Raw genomic sequence first — 26,983 nt, forward strand, 5'->3', positions numbered from 1 at the left:
TGGATATTGAGGAACATCTCATTTTAGTGTTGTAATGAAAATAAAGACTAACAATAACAGTGTGTGTTGCAGGGCAGGTATGAAGAATCTCAGCAAGCACTATAGCATAGCTGTCCAGTGCATGCCTTCTGCAGCCAAATCACTTGAGTTCGAAACCCGCCTTGTTCATTTACCAGCCATGTGACTTTTGGTGTGACTTAACCTACTTGTGCATCATTTTCCTCATTAGTAAGAAAATGGAGATAATAGAATACAGGATTGTTGTAAAGACCAAATGGGAACTTCCTTTCCAAAGAAGAGTTGGAAAACCCTTTGTTGGAAAGAGAACTGTGACTTCGAAAGTCAATCTTCTTGTTTTATATATATTCTACTAACTAGAAAAAGTCACAGTATTTTTCAGTCCAGTAGGTATTGGATGTCTTGATATATGTCTATCTTGCAAGTACTCAGGGCAGCTCACAATAAGTAGTAATTAAATAAAATTTAGCACAGAGGTTAAAATTACAATTCTTTGAAACTTGAATAGGAGGTAGAAATAATCTAAAATTTAAACATATCATGATACCTATGTACTTAGGAGCATTAAGAGAGGTTAATGGACTCTGGTCTCTTAAATACAGAAATAAAGTACAGTCTTTGGATCTTAATTCTTGGTACAAAGTTAATTTATAACAGCTTACCAAGAAATTACTAAGAAGGTAGGGTTCAAATGTCCAAAATGCTAATACTTCTAGAAAATTATTTTTCAAACAAAAAAAGTAGCCCTTGAATAAGAACTGGTAAACTTTTATTTCACCAAAATAAGATTTTCAATTACTAAAAAAAGTGATGCCAAATACCTCAAAAGAGAGGTTTTATCCTCAAAGGATAAAATAGGAGTATAGAGAGCATAGCAGGAATATAAAATTTTGCTAACAGCAAAGCAGTGCACATTTCCTATGAACCTTTGTTTTGCAGATTTCAACTTTGGCAAAATTCCAATTAAATTTGGAATTTTAAATGGTCAGACTCTTACTAGTTTAGGCCAATTCCCTGGAGAAATCAACCATAGAAATGATGTACATTTTTAGCTATATAAAAATAAAGATAGCCCTTGACCCCACACTCTAGAAAAAAAAAATCAGAACACAAAGACAAAATGGACTTGGATTTTTAATTTTTTTAAAGATATCTCTGTCTATATATATATTAATAAAAAGTGCAAAGAATAGACCTCCATGTTTAAATTATATTCTAAAATAAAATATATATTTCCATTAACTGCAGGAGACAACTGGCAAGTAAAGAGCCTGAGAGAGTCCAGTCCCTCTCCGTCACTACAATGGACACATATTTGAAGGAAGCACCTATGAAAAATAGTAGAGTGTTCACAACACATCTGGTAATACAGATAGCTTCTGGGTGTTCTTGAAAGCAGTTTGTTTGCATTTTCAATCTAACATGAAATGAAGGGAAAAATCAAATTCATAAACGGAAATGACATTACTTAGAACAATCTAGTATTCTGTATTCATGTTTTATATGCCCCAGAGCCTAGCGTTTCCCGTGTAGCGAGCCACACTCACACGTGCATTAGTGAAAGGCTATCAGCAGCGTGCCTCGCATGGAAAGCAGCTCCTTGTGCAACAAGTGTTCTCTGCTCCTAACACTGCTGGTTTAGCAAGAAAGCTGAAAACATCTGGTTAGAATTGAATTTTTGTCTTTTTTAGAAGATAAAATTTTTTTTAAAACTTTATGTTTTGGGCTTAATTTTTCACCAAAAGGTCTTAAAAAACACAAAGGGTGTATACTATCTGCTGCTTTCTTATGTATTTATGGCAATGGTGGCAAAAGGTTGCAGAAACAACAGAAAGTTTAAGTAAAAAAAGACATATGACTCTGGACCTTTTTTTTTTTTTTTTTCCTTACAGCAATGTGGGATATTTCAGCAATCCAGATTCAAAAATTGATTTCTACTGTGGCTTCAGCAGCTATGCACCCACATATAGAAACGATTCCTCGGTTTTGATTTGGTTTTCTTTTTTCCTTTTTCATAACGGGGAAGAACTTCTATTTTAGAAAAGATATGTTCTATACACTGTGCCTGTAGCAACATATCTGTAATACTGGCTATGACAGCATTTTGCCTCACAAATGTCAATAATATGCTCTTACTGAATCTGAACGAAGTCAGTATTAAAACACAGATAAGCTGCAGACAATCAATTATGCATAACTGGCAGACTCAAAGGTCCACAGTCTCTTCTCTCCTTCTTTTAGGCCTGTTATAAAAATAATTTTGGTTACAACTGTCTACGCAGCACCAATTTTATTTCAAAAGCAGCATCTTTACTCAGCCACCCAAATGAATCTGTAAGTACACATGCTCAAATAGCTTTTCTCATTTACTTCTGTGTTGTAACTCTAAAAGACCAGTAATTGTATTATCTTCTTAATCAAAAATTATTCAGCAATTATTAAAACCATCAATTACAATGTCCTAAAAATATCGACATCTGCTGAATTAAAGGAGACGTTCCCTTTACATGCAACTGTATAATAAAAGGATTATGCCTGCAGTTGATAAACACCGTGTTCTGTAATAACAGAAGAAACAAGTCTCTAATAGTAAAAAAGCATTTCATAAAACTTTGTTATATATAAAATATCTTATTAATTGTGACCATTCCACTTATGATTAAAGCATAACATAAGTGTTTGCTCTGCCTTCTGCTGTGGGACGGTTCCGGGTCATACAACTTCAAAAAATAAAGAGTGCATCTGTTTCCCAGGCTGACAAAAGCCACAGGCTCAATTACACTGCTTCTCTCTCAAACTCGTCTGCACTCATGCGTACATACACAAAGCACCCACAGTTTTAATCTTCATGACATTGTTGCCACACTTTTTTCCTACTTCCAAAAATCTGTCAGGAAAATGTGTTCACAAAATAATTATTCTTGTCTATGCCCAGCCTGGATCTCCATTGCTCATTTTTATGATTTTGAAAGATAAAGTCTGCAGCAGAAGGAGCATAGGCCTCATTCATCTTCCTCAAACCCTTTGGTTTCCACCTTTAATGTTATATTGACTGTAGATTTGACTCAGTAGGCCTGGGTCAAAGGCTTTACAGATCCTGAACCTGAAGTGCATTAAGAAATAAACATCTGCCGCATGGCATAGGAAAATTTTAAAAGTAGCAATAATAAACACGACACCCCATACGTAAAGAATTCACAAGAGTCATCTAAAAATTTCGTAAAAAAATTAAACTTGTAGGAGGGGTGGAATCATGTAGCAAAGGTCAAAAGGTAGAATGCAATCAGATAATAATTGCATTCTTTGAAAAATACCATTTGCACAACTTGTGCTCCAGTTATGCTAAGTATTTCTCAAGTCTCCCATCTGTAAACATGGTGGACCAAGAAAGACACATATTAAAGAAAGGGATGACATCTGATTAACAAACAAAAAGATTTTAGAGCAGGTAAGGAACTAGCTTTTAAAGAAAAGTGCTTTAAATGCGCTTCTGCAAAAAAATATGAATTGGAGGCAATTCTGAAGTTTTGACACTTATACTTTACTCGTAGATTAGGCAGAGTTTCTTCTATAGGAGCAACTAAATTGAAATGTAAAACAAAAATAATGCTCAATTATGCCATCACAAATTCCCAGGGAATATCTGGGAATCAAAGCTCCCTTTGATTAAAGTTTCCCACTTTTAATGCAAAGTGCAAGAGCAAGGGCTTCAAACGGATGACACAGGCAGGAAAGTCATAAAGCTCCTTCCCCCACATTTCCCACTTCATTCCCTCACACGCACCACAGACAGTTTATTAGCTAATTCTCAGCTCTCCTGGCACACACATCCAGTATTCTGTTGGATTCTTTCTAAAGTCAGGCCTCTATTCCCAATAGTTAAAAGTAATGAAAAAGAAAGATACGAGGAAATACATTCAATAAGAAAAAATAAAAGAACCCTGGACTCTGACATATTTCATGTTACGGAAGAAATGGCTGATATAACGTATGAGGGACATTAAAAGTGAGTTGGTAACATACAAAGAGATCAGACTGCTCTGCCTGTGCTTCCAGAATAACAGCGAGTTTTCCTGGAGTTTTAACTCTCCATCTATTCCTCTTTCAAGATTCTAATAGGTTCTTACTGAGTACCTGAGATCAGAAACATGTTGAAAAATGCTTAAAACACTTTAAATTATTTCAAAAGGGAGAAATGAGAACGAAAGAAAACCACCCAAGTTGAGAAATAAGAAGTTAACTATAAACAGAATAAAACTATTGGGTAAACATGTGCAGATGCAGGTCAAAATGCAAAACTGAACCAGAAAAGGAAAGGAGGGAGAGGGGGGATAAAGGAAGAACCGGGAGAGAGAAGTGCTGGCCCTTCCTGTGAAGAATCCTTGCTTCCTGATTTAAATGCTGTAAGGCGCCCTTCTGAGGGGCTTCCGTTCATGCTATCTTCACACGTATAATAAATGGTGATGACAACCAAGTGGCAGGCAAACCCCAGTGAACACAGTAAGAAGTCGGTGATTTCTTTGTCATCTTTCCTTAGAGAGGGCACATGGACTGGAGATGTGACCAATTCTGCTGGCTGCGCCGAAGAAATCTATGGTAGAAAATACCAAAAATGGTCCCCTGTCCATTCTAGGGGAAAAAATATACAAAACCCCTCCAAAACCTAAACAGAACAAAACAAAACAAACAAAAACAATCTTCTCCCTCCTAAAGAAAACCACATTGGAAACAAATGCCCTGCAAGAAGTCCTTATTTGTATGTTTTTTACAAGGCTGGTAGAGGTTATTTTGTTTTAGATTCCACATAAATTTTATCTCCATCCCTAATGCCAAAGGAATGCAATGCCCGAGAGCTGTACTTCATTTCCTCTGGGCCAAAGGGTGCTTCATGGTCAAAATAGTAGAGAAGCATGTTGCTTGTCGGTAATTGCACTAGAGTTTTTAATTGTTTCTTTAGTTCTGCAACTGTTTGGTCCAGACGAATGCTCATTTCTTCCACCTGGTCGTTAAAGTGGACTTCTACTTTTGCACTGCTCTGAGGTCTTAGGTCCACTTCTGCCAAAGGCTCCAACTTCCCATATTTTGTGATCAGTTCATGATACCTAGAAGGATAAAAAAAACAGTATCAGCTTAAACTACCAGCACATAAACTGTGGACTTCTTCCAAACTGCAGGTAAACTACACTGTTACTCTCAACATCTTTCTAATATCTTATTCTAATATCACTTCTATCTATCTATCAATCAGATGACTCTTGTGGATTCTGTGACCTCATACAGTTGCCCTGTTGAGGCCACAGTAAAACCATGTCACGGTACTTAAGGAAAGTATTTCTCCTAAAGATGATCACCATGTCTGCTATTAATCATTAATCATAAGAATAGGCTTAGAAAGAAAAGTGGAACCTAGAAAAGTAGATACTAATAGAAAGAAGCCCAATCTCTTTGTTGAACTTGCTTTCTTGGGCATCGTGATCAAGACAGATATCTAAGCACATGTCCCTTGGGAATAGATGGAATATGGAAGGAGGCCAGCAGTTTCTGAGGCTTGGAGAATCCATAACTTATAAACAAAAACATGTAGTAGTATGTTAGCAATTAACCTAGCTCTTTCAGTGGTCACCAGCAGCAACTAACAAAAGAAGAGAGGGCACAACCTCATTGCCATAACCGTTTAAAGGGAAACAAAAGCTCTGTACTATGTGGTTCAGCTAAGCAAGAATCCTAACCCAATCCCTAGAAACCATTATGGAGAAAGAAGGTAAGGAGACAAAATCCTGAGCATACTAATGTAATATTTCCTAATTTAGACAAAAGTGGACCCAGGGGGTTGAAGAAAACCCTGGTTGAAGGAAAACAATGTTGAAGAAAAACCTTGCAGACCAGAAGCCTCTATATCCCACTGCCAGGATGTTAGGATTTTAGCAAAGGCAAACAAAACAAAACAAAGGGGAACAAAAAAAGCCCAAATAAATAAAAAACAAAACTCCCAGGACTTGAAATTTTCCAATGCTCCAAACTGAAAATGTGCAATGATTCAAAGTCTAAGGGTATCTTTTCCCCACCCCATCCAGTATATGCCTTCAAATAAGCGAGCCTGGGTCATGACAACTTAACAAAATTTCAGACAAGACAGCAGAACCCAGGTGGTCAAATAAGAACTGAACCCAACTCCAGAGATATTTTCCCTTCCGACTACAGAAAAGCAGAACTGTAATACCCTAGCTCTCAAACTTTGCATAGGAGTGACAAAAGCAACAACGGCAAAGGGGTCAAAGAGAGTTTACTCATACTATGTTTCAGCAAAGAGATGGTATGGAGAGCGGTGCCCACTTTTAAGCATAAGCAAGAAGATAAGACACAACTAAGCATCTGGCAGACTAGGCACATATCAGAGCAAAAAGAACAAAGGAAAGGAACACATAAATGAGTAAAAGGCAGAGGCAGAACTCAACCTGAAAGAAAACATAAGTAAAGGAAAAGAAAATGCCCCACAAAGACTCAATAATCTAGAAATTAATAAGTACATGAATATAAAAAAACAAGAGCTCAAAGACAAATTGTAAACCATAGAATGAGATGAAAATAGAGATTGCAGAGCTAATGAAACAAACTGAAGAACAAAACAACACTATTACTGACCAGATAAATAAATAAATTAGAAAGGATGCCCCAAGAGTACTGTACCTAGCCAAGTGCTACGGTTTGAACGTGCCCCTCAAAACTCTTGTGTTTAAAACTTAATCTGCAATGCAAGAGTGTTGAGAGGTAGGATCTTTAAGAGGTGACTAAAGGGAGTGGTTTAGTTATCATGGGAGTGGGTTCCTGATGAAACAGTTTGGTCCTCTCTTGCTTTCTCGTGCTTTCTTGCCATGGGACAATGCAGCAGGAAGGCCCCAGTCAGATGCTGGCAGCTTGATATTGGACTTCCTAGCATGTAGCACTGTGAGAAATGGATTTCTCGTCTTTATAAATTACTGAGTCTGTGGTATTCTGTTATAGCAATACAAAATGGACTAAGACACCAGGTTTTTTCAGAAATAAATTTAACAAGTAGATATTCTAAAATAAGAAAGAACTTAAAGAATAGAGTACCCATGAGTACTTTTGGGAAAAAAAATCAAGAAGCAAAAAGACACTGCTCAACAATGAGATTAAAGAACCAGTGGTAAGCCCTGAATCAATTTAAATATAAAACTAAAACCGGCCGGGCGCGGTGGCTCACGCCTGTAATCCTAGCACTCTGGGAGGCCGAGGTGGGCGGATCGTTTGAGCTCAGGAGTTCGAGACCAGCCTGAGCAAGAGCGAGACCCTGTCTCTACTAAAAATAGAAAGAAATTATATGGACAGCTAAAAATATATATAGAAAAAATTAGCCGGGCATGGTGGCGCATGCCTGTAGTCCCAGCTACTCGGGAGGCTGAGACAGGAGGATCGCTTGAGCTCAGGAGTTTGAGGTTGCTGTGAGCTAGGCTGACGCCACGGCACTCACTCTAGCCTGGGCAACAGGGTGAGACTCTGTCTCAAAAAAAAAAAAAAAAAAAAAAAAAAAAAAAAAACTAAAACCTATAAATAATAATTGTATACCCCTAGGCTCATTTGTACTTGACATTGTATCCAACTGAATTAATCTTAACCATAAATATATTTGTACACAAAATTATGACTTACATTCAGGAATTAGCCTACCTTCTATAAATGGGCAAGCATAACTACAAATTAAATAACCTATAAATTGGGACATTCTGAAGTCCTTCAGTTTTCTCAAAATCAACATATTCAGAAATAATTGCCACTCCCTAACCATGTTCTCATCCAGTCTTTCACATATCAGTAAATGGCACAGAAACTACTGGATTATCCTAGCTAGAAAAATGGACAGTCATGCTTATTCTTTCCTCTCCCACCTCTCCTCTCCACTTCTCTCATTCAATTTCCTGTCCAACCAATTCTCTTCCAATGAAATCTCATGAATCCATCTGCATTTGTCTTACCCACTTGCCTTGTAAGTTTTAGCCACTATCATTAATAACCTAGATTGCTACATTTTCCTGTGGATGCATAGACTAGATGAGCTTTCTCAATATCTGTTCCAATCTCCTCCTGGTAGGCCTTCCCGTACTTCAGAGACTGGAAGGCTGAAAAATATATTTCCCACACCCTATCAATTACAGTCAGCCTTGGGGAGAGAGGTAGTAGATCAAAGAGACATAGTGTGGGAACTGTTTGGGTGGAGGCCTCCTAATGACCAGAACACAGTTTAAGCAGTGTGTTCCAGAATCAACAGCCCTGGAAGAAGCTGGCTAATGATCTCTAGATCACAGCTAAGGTGGTGTGATCAGCACCGGGGACAGCAGCTTGCCGCTCTTCCCTTTACCTGATTCTGACAGCCGTAGCAGTGCCCTTGGTGGTCTGGTTCTATGGTACTATTCTAGAGGCAATTCTAGGGAGGCAGTTTCAGTATGCTCCTCCAGCCCTTCCAAAGATTTTGTAAGCACTTTATTCACTGTATGAAATCCCTTTCTTCTTAAAATAGATAATGGCTTTCCATGACTTCAGAGTGGCCCCAAGATAAACCTCGTCTACATTGTAGCCAAAAGGATTGTTATAAAACACAAATTTGATGACATCACTCCTTTACGTAAAATTGCACAATATCCATTAGAATAGAGTCCTAACTCTTCAGCATGATTGTGGCACACAGAATTTTGGCCCCCATTTCCAGGTAGGCCTGATCTAATCCCATGAGCCCTCAGAAACAGAGAAGGTTCTCCAGTTAGTAGCAGAAGTCAGAGGGAGTCAAAGTACAAGAACTTGACATACCATTGCTGGCTTAAAGATGGAGGGGACCACATGAAAAGCGTAAGAAGGAATAGAATTCAGCCACCATCCCGAGTGTACCTGCAATGTGGTTCTTCTCCAGGGCTTCCAGTAAAGAAAACAGCCCTGCAGACACCTTGATTTTGGTCTTGTGAGACCCTAATCTGCGTCACACTGTGCTCAGACTTTGACCCACAGAAACCGTGACATATTAAGTAGGTATTATTTTAAACCTCTGAGTTTATAGCAATTTATTATAGCAGCAATAGAAAATTAATACAATGAATGTAAAAGGCTCATGATGATCTGGTTCCTTCATAACTTCCCAACCTTATTTCATGCCATCACGACTACTATTTTCTGTACCTTCCTTTTCACTTGTTTAAATCTTTTTTTTTTTTTGAGACAGAGTCTCACTTTGTTGCCCGGGCTAGAGTGAGTGCCGTGGCGTCAGCCTAGCTCACAGCAACCTCAAACTTCTGGGCTTAAGCGATCCTACTGCCTCAGCCTCCCAAGTGGCTGGGACTACAGCATGCACCACCATGCCCGGCTAATTTTTTCTCTATATATTTTTAGTTGTCCATATAATTTCTTTCTATTTTTAGTAGAGGTGGGGTCTCGCTCTTGCTCAGGCTGGTCTCGAACTCCTGACCTCGAGCGATCCACCCGCCTCGGCCTCCCAGAGTGCTAGGATTACAGGCGTGAGCCACCGCGCCCGGCCCTTGTTTAAATCTTAAAATCAATGTTTATGTATTAATTTACTGGAAATGTCAGCAGACTTTTGTACACAGGTTAGTTAGATTTTGGATGTGAACTCTAAGAAATATTCACTATTAAATACAAAAGACGAAAGAGTATTAGAGTTGTAATTCACTATATACACTGAATATGCTCCCTGAAAAGTTAGATAAATAAAAGTCATGATTTCAAGCTAATCTGTTTACTCTCAATTTTTTTATTTTCCCACTTATCTTTAAGCAGGAAAAATCAGTAAACATAAGAAATCATGACTTTACAAAATCATGTAAATTTTAGAAACCAATTTCTTCCTAGTCTTCCAGCTTAGATATTTTATTCATTATTCAAAAGTCCATCCAAACTGAACTATACCACATACTTTGTATTATCTGAGTGTTTTCTTAGCATTGCTTCCAATGTCTTCCCAAAACTATAGTATTAAGAGGTATTAATGAATGGTTTCTGGTGACTTAAATATTCTTTAAAACTGATGATCTCAATTTATATTCTACCCATCTATATCTTCATCTGGCTCTTAACAAGTATTTAATATTTATAAGCCTTACTTGTGAAGTAGGCAAAAGGCTAACAACCTACTTTGGAAGATATTTGAGAAGGATGTATTACAATCATCAAATGCTAAAATTTAATATATACTGTATTTGTGTTCAGAAGTCCTTTGGTCCATTCCACCATGACCTTCTAACAGAAAATGACCAAGCACAGGTAAAACAACAGCAAAAAGGCCAGTGTGACCACATGGGCAACTGAGAGTGATAAATGGAAACCAAATGCTGGCTGCAACCTTGTGAAGAACACCACCCACAGGCAAACTGTGTTGTGCTTCCCCCACCCCCCTTCCTATTAAATAAAAACACCCACTTAGAGAAAAGCTTCTTTCAACTTTAAGGGCCTTTGAATCATGAGCAGTTAGACATCAGGTGACCAGTAGAGTGGGGCTGAAAGCAATACTAACAAAGAAAGGAATGGAGAATGGAGCCATCTGCAGTGGAGCTAGGCTAGCTCTGCCCCCAGTGCAATTGAGCAAGCCTTCGCACACCAGGGCTCCTGGTCCCTGGCACACCTGCCTAATTGACACAGGATGAGATTTTAGTAGCATGGTGGCCATGTTTAGGAGAGGTATGCCTCTTTCTCCTTACTGCCCATCCTCACTCTTGATTTCCAAGACCTGGGAGCACTTCCTCAATTCAGTCACAGGTCTATGACTCCAGAATAAATGAAGATTTGGCACATTACTTGAAAGACTACAGGCTTCTGCCATAAACCTTAGTCTGAGGGCAAATTTATCATAAAATCTAAAACCCAAAGATAGACAGAGGCAAAAGGTTAACTCCTTCTCAGCTCTGAATGGCCTTATAAGCTATCTTAACTAAATAATACAAATGGTACATATTTTATGCAATTTTTAGGAAACTGGAAAACTATGCCTAGAATTAGGGGCTTTTCAGTGGCAGAAAGCTTTCACATTTGGACATTATGTCTTCCAAATCCATAAAGGCTGCATCCCACAATCTCAAGGAGCATCCTAGAGAAAAATGAAGGAATTTAAATTTTCTGCAGGTGTCTAACACCACAATGGGATCATAAGTATCCCAAAGGTGCTCTATTTATCCCTTACAACTGCCTAGAGGTGTGTTCACAGGGTGGCCTGTAAGCTCACAGTTCTGTTAATCTATCATTCCTCAAATGCAGACCCATATTGAACCAACTGAAGTCTTTCCTTTAAATAAAGCTATGTTACTCTGAAATAAATCTCTAATATATACAGCTCTTAAGAAATATAATAAAATATGAAAAATCCTTGTAATGATTTAGTTGGTTGAACCGAATCACTGAAATTTAACTAGAATAAAAACATTCATTGAATTTATTTTGTTTCCTAAGACATTAAGAGAGATTAAAAACTATATTCCAAACATCTTCTGATTGCTGTAATCTCTCTCTCTTTCACTATAGTATGCTTTCTCTCACTTTTGATATGGTATAATGTCATGACACATTAAAGAAACCTCTTAACATTCTACTACTGGGATTTTACACTCTGCTGAAATAGTTTTCTCAAGGTCACCAATGTTCTATTTATTAAAACATACAAACATGAGATTTTAGAGGTAGAAAGACCTTTGAAATCATTTATTACATATTTTACAGATATAAAAATTGAGACCCAGTTTGTTAATCCAAAGCCTCATAGCTAGTGAAAGGAAGGGGGAAGATTAGAACTCAGGTCTTGTTCTCAGACTATCCTTTGTTTTTTGTTTGTATTTGTGGTGGTGTTTTTAGTTCTCATTATCTTAGTGGTTTGCTGCAATAATGAATACTGTTCTAGAAATTTCCTTCTCCTTCCTATGTTTCAAATGACCCCTTTCAATCTCTCTTCATGAGTTCTCATTCCTCTTTTTACCGTCTACTCTTGGGTAGTCCTAAAAACTCACTCCTGGATTCTGTTTTCTTTTTTCTTTATAATCTTCCATCACAGAGCTCATTGTTTTCATTAGCTTAAGCCACAGATGTTTCCCACACGTCTTCCTCAAACATTTGCATTTCACCTACCTCCAGAATTAATTATTCTCACCTTTCACACATAGGAAACTATCTTGAACTGAACTTAGTATTTTCCATATAATCAGGGCTTAAGTCATGGAACTGTTTGTTTCAACTCAACTATTCTTAAATTCAAGTCTTATCAAAATTACCTATTGAATGGATAAATAGAATGAGACCTATTCATATGATAGAATACCATACAGCAGTTAAAAGAATAATTTTAGTCCACATTTACCAATATTATTAGAACTTTGGTCAAAATGACTCCGTACGTTCACATTTTAATGTACTTTTGCTCTAAACTCGCAGTAAAAATGGATAAAATATAAAAAAGTTAAAATCCAGGATCAAAAATTATAGGCATCTCCATGGACCAAAAAGTGAAGAAAAATACAAATCATAGCACTGAAACCACAAAACCACTGGGTTCCCAATCCAGAGCAGGTGGTAGCAGTCAGGAGGTCAAGTCCTACAAGGTAGAGGAGAGTCAATGTGCTCCACGGGAGGGAGAGGAACTGCAGCCAGGTTCATTGCCTGAAGCAGGGGTAGAGTTGGGGTGATGTGAGACTGGGCATGAAATGAGAATGAAAGAAACTGCTGCAGATCCACTGCCCAGGGCTACCTCTCTAGAGCAATGGGTCCAGGTAAAAGAAGTAAAAAGATAGCTCTACCACAGGGCATTGAATCAAATCACCTGCTGCTTAGGACTAGTTCCACACTATCTCTGTAATTATTGCAGAACAGGTTCTCCGAAATCCATTAACACATTAACTGCCATGGGAATTGTATTTAACTCACTCTAGTTTTGACCCTGAGGCTGCATGAAGCATATATTGTTGATGTTCTTCTTGGTACAATTAATATAGACAATTTAAGTCTAAAAACATGGATTAAATGAATAGAAGTCAATAAATTTTTTCTATTTATGTTTACCTTTAAATTACACTTGAAGTTTTTATTCTACTTTCATAGTAAAACACTGTGGCCCCAAGGAAAAGTTTCTGATTTTTTTGTGTGGCAATCAATGTGTTAAAAGAGCTGGTTCTAGACCAGGAATCCGGGGAACTGGTTAGAGGCAACTGTAAACTGTTAGACAGGGAGAGGAAAGCTCAAACAGAAAGACATAACAATCCTAAATGTGTATATATTTAAAAACAGATACATACACAAAAGATAATGAAGCAAAAGCTGATAGAAATAGATAAATCCACAATTATAGTTGGAGATGGCAATACTCTTCTCTCAGTAATTGATAAAACAAGCAGATAGAAAATTGTCAATGATTTAGAAGACCTGAATAACACTAACAACTTGATCTGGCACTTATAAAACACCCCCACAATATCAGAATACACATTTATTTTGCAGTGTATATGGAATATTGACCAAGGTAGATCATTCTCTAAGCCAAAAACATACCTCAAACATATCACAACAGGTTTAAAAGAACTGAAATAATACAAAGTATGTTCTCTGACCATAATAAAATTAAATAGATATCATTAACAGAAAGATAACTAGAAAATCCACAAATACCTGGAAAATAAATAACATCCTTATAAATAACCCCATAAGTCAAAGAGGAAGTCACAGGAGAAATTAGAAAATATTCTGAATTCAATGAAAATATAATATATCAAAATTACAGAATGTAGCTAAAACAGTGCTTAAAGGGAAATTAAATGCTTATAATAGAAAAGGAAAATGGTCTCAAATCAATGATTGAAGCTTAAAAAACTAGAAAAAGGTGAGCAAATTAAATCCAAAGCAAGAAGGAAGAAACTAATAAAGATACAAGCACATATCAATAAAATTGAATGCAGAAAAAAATAGAGAAAACCCATAAAATCTGAAGCTGGTTCTTTGAAAAGCTTAGTAAATTTGATAAACCTCTAGCCAGACTGATCAAGGAAAGAAGATGCCAATATCAGGACTAAAAGAAGGGATATCACTACAGAGCCTATAGACATTAAAGGCTTACAATACATGAATATTATGAACAACTGTATGCCCATAAATTCAACATCTAAGAGGAAATGGATAAATTCCTTTAAAGACACAAACTACTGAAGCTCACTCAAGAAAAAACAGATAACTTGAATCATGGTGTATCTAGTAAATACATCTAATTCATAGTTAAAACCTCCAACAAAGAAAACACCAGGCTAAGATGGCTTTACTGATAAATTTTACAAGATATCTTAAAAGGAAATAATAGTAATAATAGTAGTAATAATAGTATTCTACACAAACTCTTCTAAAAAGAGAAGAGGAAATATAATTCACGAGCTCATTTTATGAGGCCAGCACTACCTTGATAGCAAGACAAGACAAAGACATTATAAGAAAAGAAAATTTCAGACCAATATCCCTCATGAACACAGACACAAAAATCCTTAACAAAATATTAGCAAATAAAATTCACCAATATATAAAAAAAGAGAACACATCATAACCAAGTGGGATTTATCTTGGGAATTCAAGGCTGGTTAAACATTCAAAAATTCAGTTAATATAATTCACTGTATTGACACACTAAGTAAGAAAAATGGTATGAGCTTCTCAAGTGATACAGAAACAGTATTTGACTAAATTTAGCACCCATTCATGATAAAAACTCTCTGGAAAGTTGGAATAGAAAGAAATCTCAATCTAATAAAGGCATGAACAAAAAACCTATAGTTAACATAACTTTTAGTGTGAAAAGACTGAATGATTTCTTCCTAAATAGGGAACAAGGCAAGGATGTGTGCTCTTACTACTCCTATTCCAACATCATACTGGAGGTGCAAGTCAGTGTAACGAGGTTAAAAAAAAAAAGACATACACTGTGTTGAGTCATGGACAACATGATTGTCTACAAAGAATCTAAAAAATTCCACTAGAGCTACTAAATAAGTTTAGCAAGCCTGCAGAATACAAGGTCAATACAATCAATATAAAAATAATAATTGTAATGCTATGCCTAGCAATGAATAATTGAAATTAAAATTAAAAAATGGTACTATTCATAACAGGACCAAGCCACATGAAATCCTTAAGTAAAAATGTAACAAAAATGTAACAAAATGTAACAAAAAATGTAACAAAATAGCAGAATCTATATGTGGGAAAATATAAAAGACCATTTTCTAAAAGAAGATTTAAATAAATGGAGATATATACTGGGTTCACAGACAGACAGGAAGTCTCAATATTATTAAGATGTCAACTCTGCCAAAGCGTTCCACAGATTCAACAGAATACCAATTAAAATCTCAGAAGATTTTTTTTTCTAGACTTCAATAAGCTTATCCTAATATTTATATGTAAAGGCAAAGGAATTAGAACAGCCAAAATAATTTTGAAAAAGATCAAAGTTGGAGAACCTACACTACCTGATTTCAAGAGTTACCATAAGGCTACAGTAATCAAGACAGTGTGATACTGGCAAAAAGACAGACACATAGATCCATAGAAAAAAAGAGAGAATCCAGAAATAGAGTTCACCTATATGATTAGCTGATTTTCAGCAAAGGTGTCAAATCAATTCAATAGAAAAAGGATAGTTTTATCAATGAATACTGCTACACTGATACCCATATGCCAAAAACCAAACAATCCATACCCTAGACCATATACAAAAATGAACTAATCATAGGCTTAAATGTAAAATCTGAAACTACAAATTGCCTAGAAAACACATCAGAAAAATTTCTGTGACCTTGGATTAAAGATATCTTAGGCCAGGTGAGGGGGCTCACACCTGTAATCTCAGCACTTGGGAGACCAAGTCAGGAGGATTGCTTGAGGCCAGGAGTTTGAGACCAGCCTGAGCAAGAGCAAGACCCCATCTCTACAGAAAATAGAAAAATTAGCTGGGCGTGGTGGCACATGACTGTAGTCCCAGCTACTCGGCAGTTTGAGGTAGTGGGATCACTTGAGCCCAGGAGTTTGAAGCTACAGTGAGCTATGATGATGCCAATGCCACTGCACTCCAGCCTGGGTGACAGAGCAAGACCCTGTCTAAAAAAAAATATATATATATTTCTTAAATACCAAAAGCATGATCCATAAGAGAAAAAAAAAACACATATTTGATAAGAGACATATATCCATAATATATAAAGAACTCTTAAAATTCAAATAATACGAAAACAACCCAATACAAAAATGGGCTAAAAATGTGAACAGACACTTCACCAAAGAGGGTACTTGGATATCAAATAAGCTCATGAGGATATGCTTAACATGATCATTCACTAGGGAAATGAAAATTAAAACCACAATGAGATACCACTATGCACATATTAGAATGGCTAAAAATAAAGACAAAAATATACATTAAAAAAAAAGCCCTAAATATACCAAGTGCTGATGAGGATGTGGATCAAAAGGAACTCTCACATGTTGCTGGTGGGGAAGCAAAATGGTACAGCCACTTTGGAAAATAGCTTGGCAAGTTAAACGTACATTTCCCATATGACTCAGGATTCGCATTCCTAGGAATTAACCGAAGAGAAATAAGAATACAGATTCACACAGAAACCTACAGGTAACTGTTTATCACAGCTTTATTTTTAAACTGCCAAAAAATGAAAATGTACTTCAAATGTACTTCAACTGATAAGTGGCTAAACAAGCTGTGTTACATCTACATAAAGGAATATGACTAAGCAGTACAAAGGATCTCATTAGTGATACATGCAAGATGAATATCAAATGCATTATACTAAGTGAAAGAAGCCAGACTACTTACATCTCCTTTCAGCAAATGATAGAACTACTAGACAGAACATTAGCAAGCACAGAGAAGATGTGAACAAAACAATCAATCAACAAGATCCAACTAACATATATAGAACATTCCAACCAACAACAGCAGAACACATATTTTTGCAAACACCCACAAAACAATCACCAAGACAGGCTATAAAATAAACTTTTAACAATTTTTTAAAAATTGATATTACAGAGAGTATGTTCTCTGACCATAATGGAATCGAAGTAGAAATAATAAGAGGTAACAGAAAACTCCCCAAACACTTGAAAATTTAACTTCTAAATAACCCATGAGCCAAACAAGAAGACTGAAATGAAATAATTTTCAAAAAATATAGAGTTAAATGAAAATAAAAATATAACATATCAAAACATGTGGGAAGTGCAAAACTAAGGCAGCACTGAGAGGGAAATTTATAGCACTACAGACAGTCCCCAACATTAGTAGAAATCATACTTCGAATATTTCATTATCTCAGGCTAGTGATACGCAGTATGATCCTCCCTCATGATTCCGGGAGGTGGCAATGAGCCACAGCTCCCAGTCAGCCATACCATCACAAAGGTAAACAATTGATACCCTATGGTGTACCGTGTTGCCAGATAATTCTGCTCAATTGTAGGCTAATGTAAGTGTTCTGAGCATGTTTAAGGTAGGCTAGGCTAAACTATGATGTTCAATAAGCATGTTCATACATTGGAATACTTAATATTGTTAAGATGTCTATCCTACCCAAAGCAATCCACAAATTCAATGCAATCCCTATCAACATCCCAATGGCATTTCTTTTTCAAAAATGGAAAAATCATCTTAAAATTCATATGAAATTTCAAAGGATGGAGACAATGGGAAGTTGTTGTTTAACAGTTATCGAGTTTCAATTCTGCAAGATGAAAAGAGTTCTGGAGATTGGCTGCATAACAATGTGAATGCAGTTAACACTACAGAACTGTACACTTAAATATGGCAAACATGGTTAAGATGGCAAACGTTATGTGTATATTTTACCACAATTTAAAAAAATGGTTAAGAGGGTAAATTTTGTTATGTGCATTTTACCACAATATAAAATAAAGAAATTTTAAATAGTTAACAAAGGGAATTAACATGTGTTTTACACAGTCTCTCCCAAAAAACAGAAGAGGGAGAGGATACTTCCCAACCCATTATATGAAATTAGGGTTACCCTGATATCAAAAGCACACAACATAGTTTTTAAAAAAATGGTATACACCAGTATTCCTCATAAACTTAAATACAAAAATCTTCAACAAAGTATTAGCAAACTAAATCTAACAATGCATAAAAATAATTATACACCATGACTAAATGGGATTTATTCTGTGTGTGCAAGGCTAGTTCATCATTTGAAAATCAATCAATATAACAAGCTAAAGAAGGAAAATCATACATTAATTGATGTAGAAAGAGCATTTGAAAAAAGTCTGATACTCAATTATAACAAAACTTTCAGCAAGTTAGAGGATAACTACCTCAACTTGATAAAGAACATCTACAAAAAACCAAAAGCTAACAATGCATTTAACAGTGAAAGACTGAATGCTTTTCCCTAAAATGGGAAGCAAAACTAGGATGCCCATTTTTCTTCCACTTAGGACTAGAAGTTCTAGTTACTGCAAAAAGGCAAGAAAAAGAAATAAAAGCCATACAGATTGGAAAGACAGAAATAAAAATTTCCATAGTTGCGAACGACGTGAAATACAGTCATGTGCCACATAACAACATTCTGGTCAAGGATAAACCTCAGATGAAGATGGTCCCAAAAGATTATAATGGGACAGAAAAATTCCTATGACCTAGTGATGTTACAGCCATTGTAGCACAATTATTTTGTTTTTTAAAATAAGTTTAGTGTACCCTGAGTGTGCAGTGTTTATAAAGTCTACAGTAGTGTACAATTATGTCCTAAGCCTTCACATTCACTCATCACTGACTCACCCATAGCAACTTCTAGTCCGGCAAGCTCCATTCATGGTAAGTGCCCTGTACAGGTGTACCAATTCTTTTGATCTTTTATATTATATCTTACTGACCTTTTCTATGTTTAGAGAAACAAATACTTACCACTGTGTTACAATTGCCTATGGTATTCAGTACAGTAAATGTAGTACAGGTTTGTAGACTAGGAGCAATAGGCTATACCATATAGCCTAAGTATGTAGTAGGTTGAACCATCTAGATCTCTGTAAGTACACTCTATGATGTTCACGTGACAAAATCACCTAATGATTCATTTCTCAGAATGTATCCCTATCATTAAGCAACACATGACTGTCCTTAGGTGTAAACCTAACAAAAGACAAATAGGATTTGTATGTTGAAAATTACAAAATGCTAGTGGAAGAAATCAAAGGCCCAGATGGAAAGACATATGTATTGGAAGATGCCATGTAGTAAAAAATGTCAACCTTGTCCAAATTGATCTATAGGTTTAATAAAATTTCTATCAAAACTGCAACAAGGTTTTTTGCAGACAGAAACAGAAAGCTTAGTCCAAAATTTATATGGAAAGGCAAAGGCCCTAAAATAGCTAGAACAATCTTGAAGAATAAAGTGGGAGGAGTCATTTTATGTGAATTAAAGATTACTATATAGCTATAATAATCAAGACATTGTGATATTTGTGGCACAATAGACACATAGATAAATGGAACAGAATAGAGAACCCAGAAATACACTCATGCAAATATACTCTCTTGATTTTTGAAAAAGGTATAAAAGCAATGCACTGGGGAAAAACAGCCTTTTCAGCTAACAGTGCTGAAGTAACTAAACCACTACAGGCAAAAAAAAAAAAAAAAAAAAAAGAACCTTGACCTAAACCTCATATCTTGCACAAAAATTAACTCAAAATGAATTATGGACTTAAATGTAAAATGAGAAACTATAAAACTTAAAAAAAAAAAAAAAAAAACAAGAAAATCTTCAAGATCTATGGCTAGGCAGAGCTCTTAACACTGAAAGCACAATTCATAAAAGCAAAACTTGATAAACTGGGCTTCACTAAAATTAAAAATTTTTATTATATGAAATGGTCATTAAAAAGAATAAAAATACAAGCTAAGTACTAAGAGAAAATATTCACAAACCAATATCCAACAAAGGACTAGTAGACTATTATCAAAAACTCTCAAAACTCAGCAGTAAAGAAACAAACAACCCAACCAAAACTGGGCAAAAAACACGCAGACTACTCTTACTGACGAGGCTTTAAAGATGGCAAAGAAGCAAATGAAAAGCTGTTCAACATCTTTAGCCATCAGGAAAATGAAGTAAAAATCACAATGAGATATCATTACACACCTATCATAATGTCTAAAATGAAAAAATAGTGACAACACCAAATTCTGGCAAGGATGCAGAGAGAACTGGATCACTGACGGATCACTCACCCATCGCTGGTGGAAATGTAAAATGGTACAGCCCTTCTGGAAAGCAGTTTGGTAGTTTCTTATAAATTATGTATGCAATAACCATGTGACCCAGCAATCGTACTCTTGGGCATTTAACCCAGAGGAACAAAAACTAATGTTCATACAAACACCTGTACATGAATGTTTGTAGAAGATTATCTTATATGTAAAAACCAAAAACTGGAATCAATCCAGTTGCTCTTCAGATGCCCTCCAGATGGTTAAACAAACCTTGGTTATGTGAATCTACACATGCAATAAAATGTAAAGAAGTAAAATACACACATACACAAACGAGTACAAGTTAGAGAAATCTGAATACGATCAGTGGACTATGTCAACATCAAGATCTTGGTTGTGATATTGTATTATAGTTCTGCAAAATGTAAAAATTGAGGGAAACTAGGTGAAGAATACATGGGATCTCGCCTGTTATTTTTGACAAGTGCATGTGAATCCATAATTATCTCAATAAACATTTCAATTAAAAATGCTATATACTATATGATTCCATTTATTGGATATTCTGGAAAAGTCAAAACTATAGGGACAGAAAACACATCAGTGGTTGCAAGAGGGTGGGAGTCAGGGAGAAGGGTTGAGGAATATGAGATTTTTTTGGATGATGGAACTATTCTATATTCTGATTATATTGGTGGCTACATTACTATAGTGTTGTCAAAATTAAAAAACATACACTAAAAATGGTAAAATTTACTCTATGACAATTATATTTCAGCAAACCTGACTTTTAAACAAAGGACATTACTAAAAGATAGTCACTAACAAGACCAATCAAGAAAAAAGGGAAAAGCAGAAATAAACATTAGGAATAAAAAAGGAGACGAATATTAATATAGTACATTTTTTAAATCACAAAGATCTCTCAGTATGGAATGATTGAAGATCTATCATTAAATGACAAAGGCAAGATGTAGTACAGAGTGTATTGTTTTGTGACAATTTGGATACACAAATTACATACTGCATAGCAATGGAAACCATAACAAGAAACTTGCATCAACAGTTGCCTGGGGACCTGAGACGCTGCTAAGGATACAAGTGGGAAAAAGACTTACTTTTGGGATACACCCTTTTTAAAATTTTCAATCAGGCTCCATGTGGAAGTATTGCCCATACAAATGAAAATTAAATATAATAAAATAATTTAAAAACTAAAACACTACCCACAAATCATATGCTTATCAATGACTATAAAAATTTAAACCAAAATGAAGCGGTTAATAGAAATATATGAAATTATCAACTCAATTCATTTTATGAAGGAAATACAACCTTCATAAAACCAGAAAAGAACAATAGAAAATTACACACCACCTTTACATATGAAAATAGATGGAAACACCACAATTATATTATAAAATTAAATTCTACATGCTTAAAAAGAAAATTTATTATTTCACAATGAAGTTGAATATACCAGGAATGCAAAGATGGTTCAACACCTGAAAATGTATTATTAAAATTTAGATTAAAAGAAGAAAACATGCTCATCTCAATACAAAAAGAACATTCTATAAAACTCAATGACCATTCATAATAAAAGAAACTCTTAGAAAAATAGAAACTATCTTAACCTGATAAAGAGAACCTATCAAAAACCTACAGCAAAAGTCATACTTCATATCAAAATACTATATATTGAAACTTTAAAGATGGTTTCTTTACAGTTCATTTTTAATCTTATACTGGAAATCATATCCAAGAAAAAGAAAGAAGAGGTGTAAAAATTATTTGTAGATGTGCCTGTCTACCTAGAAATCCAAAAGAAAGTAAAGGTTAATTATTCTACATGTCAGTAAGACTGATGGATACATGATCATCATACAAAATCAATGGCATTCCTATACAGCAACAATAACCCAGTAGAAGCAGTGACAGAGAAAAACGATTATACTTAAAATAGCAACAAAATGTTTAAGACATCCAGAAATAAGTTTAATAAAGATGTGCAAGGAAATTGTGAGAAAATTAGAAGACATTACTGAAAGAAATAAAAAAGTGTTCTGAATTAAATGAAAAGACATTCTATGTTCACAGATAGGAAGATGTAACAGCATGTCAATCCTCCCCAAATAAGTCAATACAATTTAATGTAATCAGAATCCAAATTACAACAGGATTTTTATAGAACTTATAAGTTGATCTTAAAATTCATATGGAAGAGAAAAGGGCTTATAATAACTAAAATAATATGAAAAATAATAAGGTGGAATAATTTAGCCTTATTGGGAATTAAGGCAATATAAAGTAATTTAGAAATGTAATTTAGCAATGTTGTAATGAGACAAGGATGGACAAATGCACCAATGGAACAGAAGAGGGTCCTGAAACCAAACCATGCATATAAAAAAAAGAGACATATGTCAGAGGTGGCATTACAGATCAACGGTAAATACCAGTTATTCACACAGGACAGGAGTTGGGGGGAGAAGCTCAGATTTCTCTTTGAAACGATACACAATAATCTGTTATGGGATTAGTTTTTAAAAAAAAGATGAAAGAAAGAAACTATACACAAAAATAAATTCCAGGTAGATCAAAGTCATAAATGTGAAAACATCTTTAGAAAAAAATTAGAAGATTATCTTAAGTGATGGATGGAAAGAAAAAGATTCCTTAAAAAAGAGGCAATAAGAATAAATCATAAAGGATTAATAAGCTTGACATTAAAATTTTAAACTTTTCAACAAAATACAAAGTAAAGAGACCAGATTGAAAAGCCACAGACTGAGAAAAGAAACTATAATTGATATTGAAAAAGAATTAAAAATACTATTTTATATTTTAGTGGAAATATAAAATAATATCAAAGATACACATCAAATTTTTGCCAGTGGTTACTTCTTGGAGTAAGGAATAGGACTGGGAGCAAAAAGAAGGTATTTTTTTTGCCTCTGTAATTTTTCTACAATATTATTTCTTTTTAATTAAAAACTAAACTCAAAGGATAGTAAAACATTAACTATCATCAGTTCTGAACTGTGTGAACATGAACCTTTATTTATTATTCTCAGTATTTTTTAAATTCTAAAAAGCAAACAAAAACAATAAAGATAAAACTGGCCCTCTGCCTTGGACAAAACAAAAATTCAGACAGCAAAGATAATTTCCCCCAAGACCATGATTTGGGGATATTTCCTTTGCAGGTATATTCAAATACTCGCAAGTAACTCCAATCAAGATTAGGAAGGTAGCCTATCTTCTGCGGGGCTGGGAAAGTGGCAAGAAGTCAAAATAAAGTCCAAGGTAATTGGAATGACAAAGGCTGTAAGCCACAGGGAAAGCTAACATTTCAGAGGCTCTCCATGGTGTACCAAGGAGAATGCCTCTTTTGTTTCCCATCAGACTCCCAGCTGAATGTGAGGAGTGCTGTGTCATGGCCCTTGTCAGAGGATGATGGAGCCTGGCAATATGGAGAACCCCAGGAGACTTATGTCCAGTATAGACATGTTCTTTCACAACAGCAGGTCCTCTGTCTGGAAGGAATATGAGGTAACGGACACAGCACACTTGGATTTCTCCAGCATCCAAGACAAAATACGCCTTCACTGAGGCGGTGTCCAAATACAGGCTGCTGCCTTGCTCTCACAATAGCATGGAGATACAATCAGCTCTATTTAGAACAGCCATTAGTCCTCAGCAGGAAAAAACATACTCTCCATGTTTTAAAAAGCATACCGCTAATGACAATCAAATCAGCATTTGAGGAATTCCTAATATAATCCTTGATATCATAAAGGATTTACCAAGACATAGTTTAGGGATTATTCTGGACAAATAGAATGTGAGGTGCCAAAGTAAAGACAAGGCAAAGAAAAAGCTTTTAAGAAAACCTATTTCCGGCTTTGCCGCTCTGTCTCTGACAATAGCATTTCCTCCTTCCATCAAATAATTATCTACTGGAGATATGCCTCTTATAAGTCCTCTTTATGCAAAGCGAAATTTTAAAGTCTGAAAAAAGAGACACCCCAAATCAATGCATTTACTTCCCCCCACTGTCCTCAAAAACAAAAAGAAATCATTGAGTTCCAAAAAGACACGTGATTATGTTGATTTCTTTTTTCTCTTTCTCTCTCTTTAAAATTAAACAGAGGAGGACTGTGTATTAGTTAAGTACTAAAGAAGCCATTTAAATTCAATCTCTCAGAGGAAATAGAGAGATAAAGTAAACATAAAATAAAGGAAAAACTGATGAATACCGGAAAGGGGGACAGACATCTGACAAAGGGCAAGGCAAAAATAATAAACATGTACACTTTAACATGTGCCAGATCCAGAAACATGGAGGTTTCTTTCTCTCTAAATGATATTTATATACCCTTAGAAAGCATGGCTATCGATATCAGAAAAACAAGGAGAACTTCAGAATGTGTATTCCGTGGGCCACTTCAAATTCTAGTAAGATTCAGTCTTAATACATGCACCTCTCTGAAAAGACACAAGCAACCATGTCCTCCTTTATTACAGTCTCCATTTTTAATCAGGTCTCTGGATTTGTCTCTGTTTCTCCTTCTAAACACAAATCAACATCTGCTCAGGTCGCTTTCCCCACTTGAAACCTTTCAATGATTTCCCACTGCCCTACATAAGAAAAACCCGTAGTCTCCCAGCACGGCATAGCAAAGTCCATAGCAGCCTACTCTGGCTCCTTCCTTCCCCCCAGCAAAATCTACTTCCCACTTACTACTTGTCACAGGTCATATTAACTGTTGTAGTTCACAACACATACAGACTTCATATCTCTGTGCCTTTACTTCTCATGTGCTCACACCTGTCCTTCCCTCACCTTCACCAAATCAACTTAACCATTTTTTAGGAAAGTACCTCTTCCAGCAACCTAAGTCCTCCTCCTTCAAGGTCTCAGAGCATAATGTGATTATTCAGTCATCTTACTGAACAACTGCTATACTATCAGGCCCTGCTCTAGGCACTGGGGAGATAGCAAAGTACAAAAACAGAAGAAGTCCCTACTTCTACAGACTTTACAGTACAGTGGGGGAGACTGACTATACAAGAAATGCATAATATGTCATGTGTTAATAAATGACAAGAAAAACAAAAGCAGGTTAAGAGAATTATAGGAGACAAGAGGTGTGATATTTCAGATAGGGTGGGCAGAGAAGGAATCGTTGATAAGGTGTCAGAGAGGGAGAGAGTCAAGCAGATAACATGGTGCATTCCAGACAGGGAAAAAAGTACAAAGGCCTGAGGGGGAGTGTGCTTGATATGTCTGAGAATCAGCAGGAAGGTTTTTTTATTATTATTTTCATAAACTTGAGTTCTTATAAATTGGCTGCCATGTGGAGCATAGGCTATAGGAAGCAAGGATGGATTAGGGAGACTGGTTAGTAACCTACTATAATAATGCAGGTAAGAGATGATGAATGCTTAGACTAGAAAGAATGGTAAGAAATAGATTCTATACATATTTTCTGAAAGTAGAACTGAAAGAGAAAAAAAAAACAAATGGACTAGATGTAGGATGTGGGAGAAAGAAATCAAGGATGACTCCAATTAGGGGGATAGAAAAATGGAGGAAAATGTGCAGAGGAGCAGATATGGTGGGGGTAGGGAAGTGGATTAAGGGAGAAGAGAGTGGATCAAAAGTTTGGTTTTGGACACATTAGGTTTAAACATCCAGATGGAGCTATCAAGTAGGCAGCTGGAAATACTAGTCTAGAATTAAGGGGCAGATCATAGCTGGAGGTATAAAATTTGGCCGTTATCAGAATACAGAAGGCATTGAAAGCCACAGGACTGGCTAAAGGTGTGTAGGGGATGGGTACAGAAGAGAAGAGGTTCAAAAACTAAGCCCTGGAGTAATTATTTTTAGAGGTTGGAAACATGAAGAGGACCCAGGAAAGGAAATACATCTCTAGCTTAGCTCAGATGGCAAGCTTCTTGAGAGTAAACACTACCTTTTTTGTCTCTTTATCTCTGGCTTCTGGCACAGTGTCTCTTGGTTCTTAGTAAGTATTCAGTAAATAAACTGTCCTTTGAAACCCGGCTAGAATCTAGAGTTATTTCCTAGAAGTTCTCCTGGTAAGGCATGACAGTCCAATAATTGAAATATGAGCAGCCCAGTGAGGACATCTTTTCAATCACCTGCAGCACACACTGAACTTATTTTGAACTAGCACACCACTGCTACACAGGCCACTAAGAGACAAGGCACAGATGAAGGCTTTAAAAGAAAGAGTCTACTGATTGCAAAAGCAAACACTATAATGTTCAAAGGCCAGGAATCAGTAAACAGATTTTCCATCTTCTGTTGTTTCACAAAGTAAATAAACATGAAACATATGGCTGATTGCTCAGTTTTTGGTCTTAGTCCATTACCATAAGTAGCTATAGTAGAGAGGCTAAACTTCCAGCTCCACCTATCAGTAGAAGGCAATAAAAATGATAATTGAGCACCTGTAAGAAATTATAAGCTCTTAATAAGTATGTCTCCCTTCAGTCCCCTGAACATTTTATTCTTTTCATCATAAAGAATTCAAATGATTCAGATAACTAGGGCTTGCATTTTACCCTGGGATAGGAAAACAGAGTATGCAAATCTCTGGATCATCTTTAAAGTGTTCTATTGCCAAAACAACTAATCACATGGAAACAGATG

At 35.8% G+C, this 26,983-nt stretch overlaps 1 protein-coding gene across 3 annotated transcripts in view; it reads right to left on the reverse strand.

Moving 5' to 3' along the window:
- Positions 1 to 1,179: 1,179 nt before the first annotated feature.
- Positions 1,180 to 26,983, reverse strand: part of TBCEL (tubulin folding cofactor E like) — a 68,016-nt gene continuing 42,212 nt past the window's right edge. For all 3 annotated transcript variants that reach the window (XM_069470774.1, XM_069470775.1, XM_069470776.1), the window contains exon 8: positions 1,180 to 5,120. In XM_069470774.1, coding sequence (XP_069326875.1) covers positions 4,802 to 5,120 — 319 coding nt within the window. In that variant the 3' untranslated portion in view covers positions 1,180 to 4,801. The remainder of the gene's footprint in view (positions 5,121 to 26,983) is intronic.

This window comes from Eulemur rufifrons, chromosome 6 (assembly GCF_041146395.1).
Source record: "Eulemur rufifrons isolate Redbay chromosome 6, OSU_ERuf_1, whole genome shotgun sequence".
NCBI classification, from domain to species: Eukaryota; Metazoa; Chordata; class Mammalia; order Primates; family Lemuridae; genus Eulemur; species Eulemur rufifrons.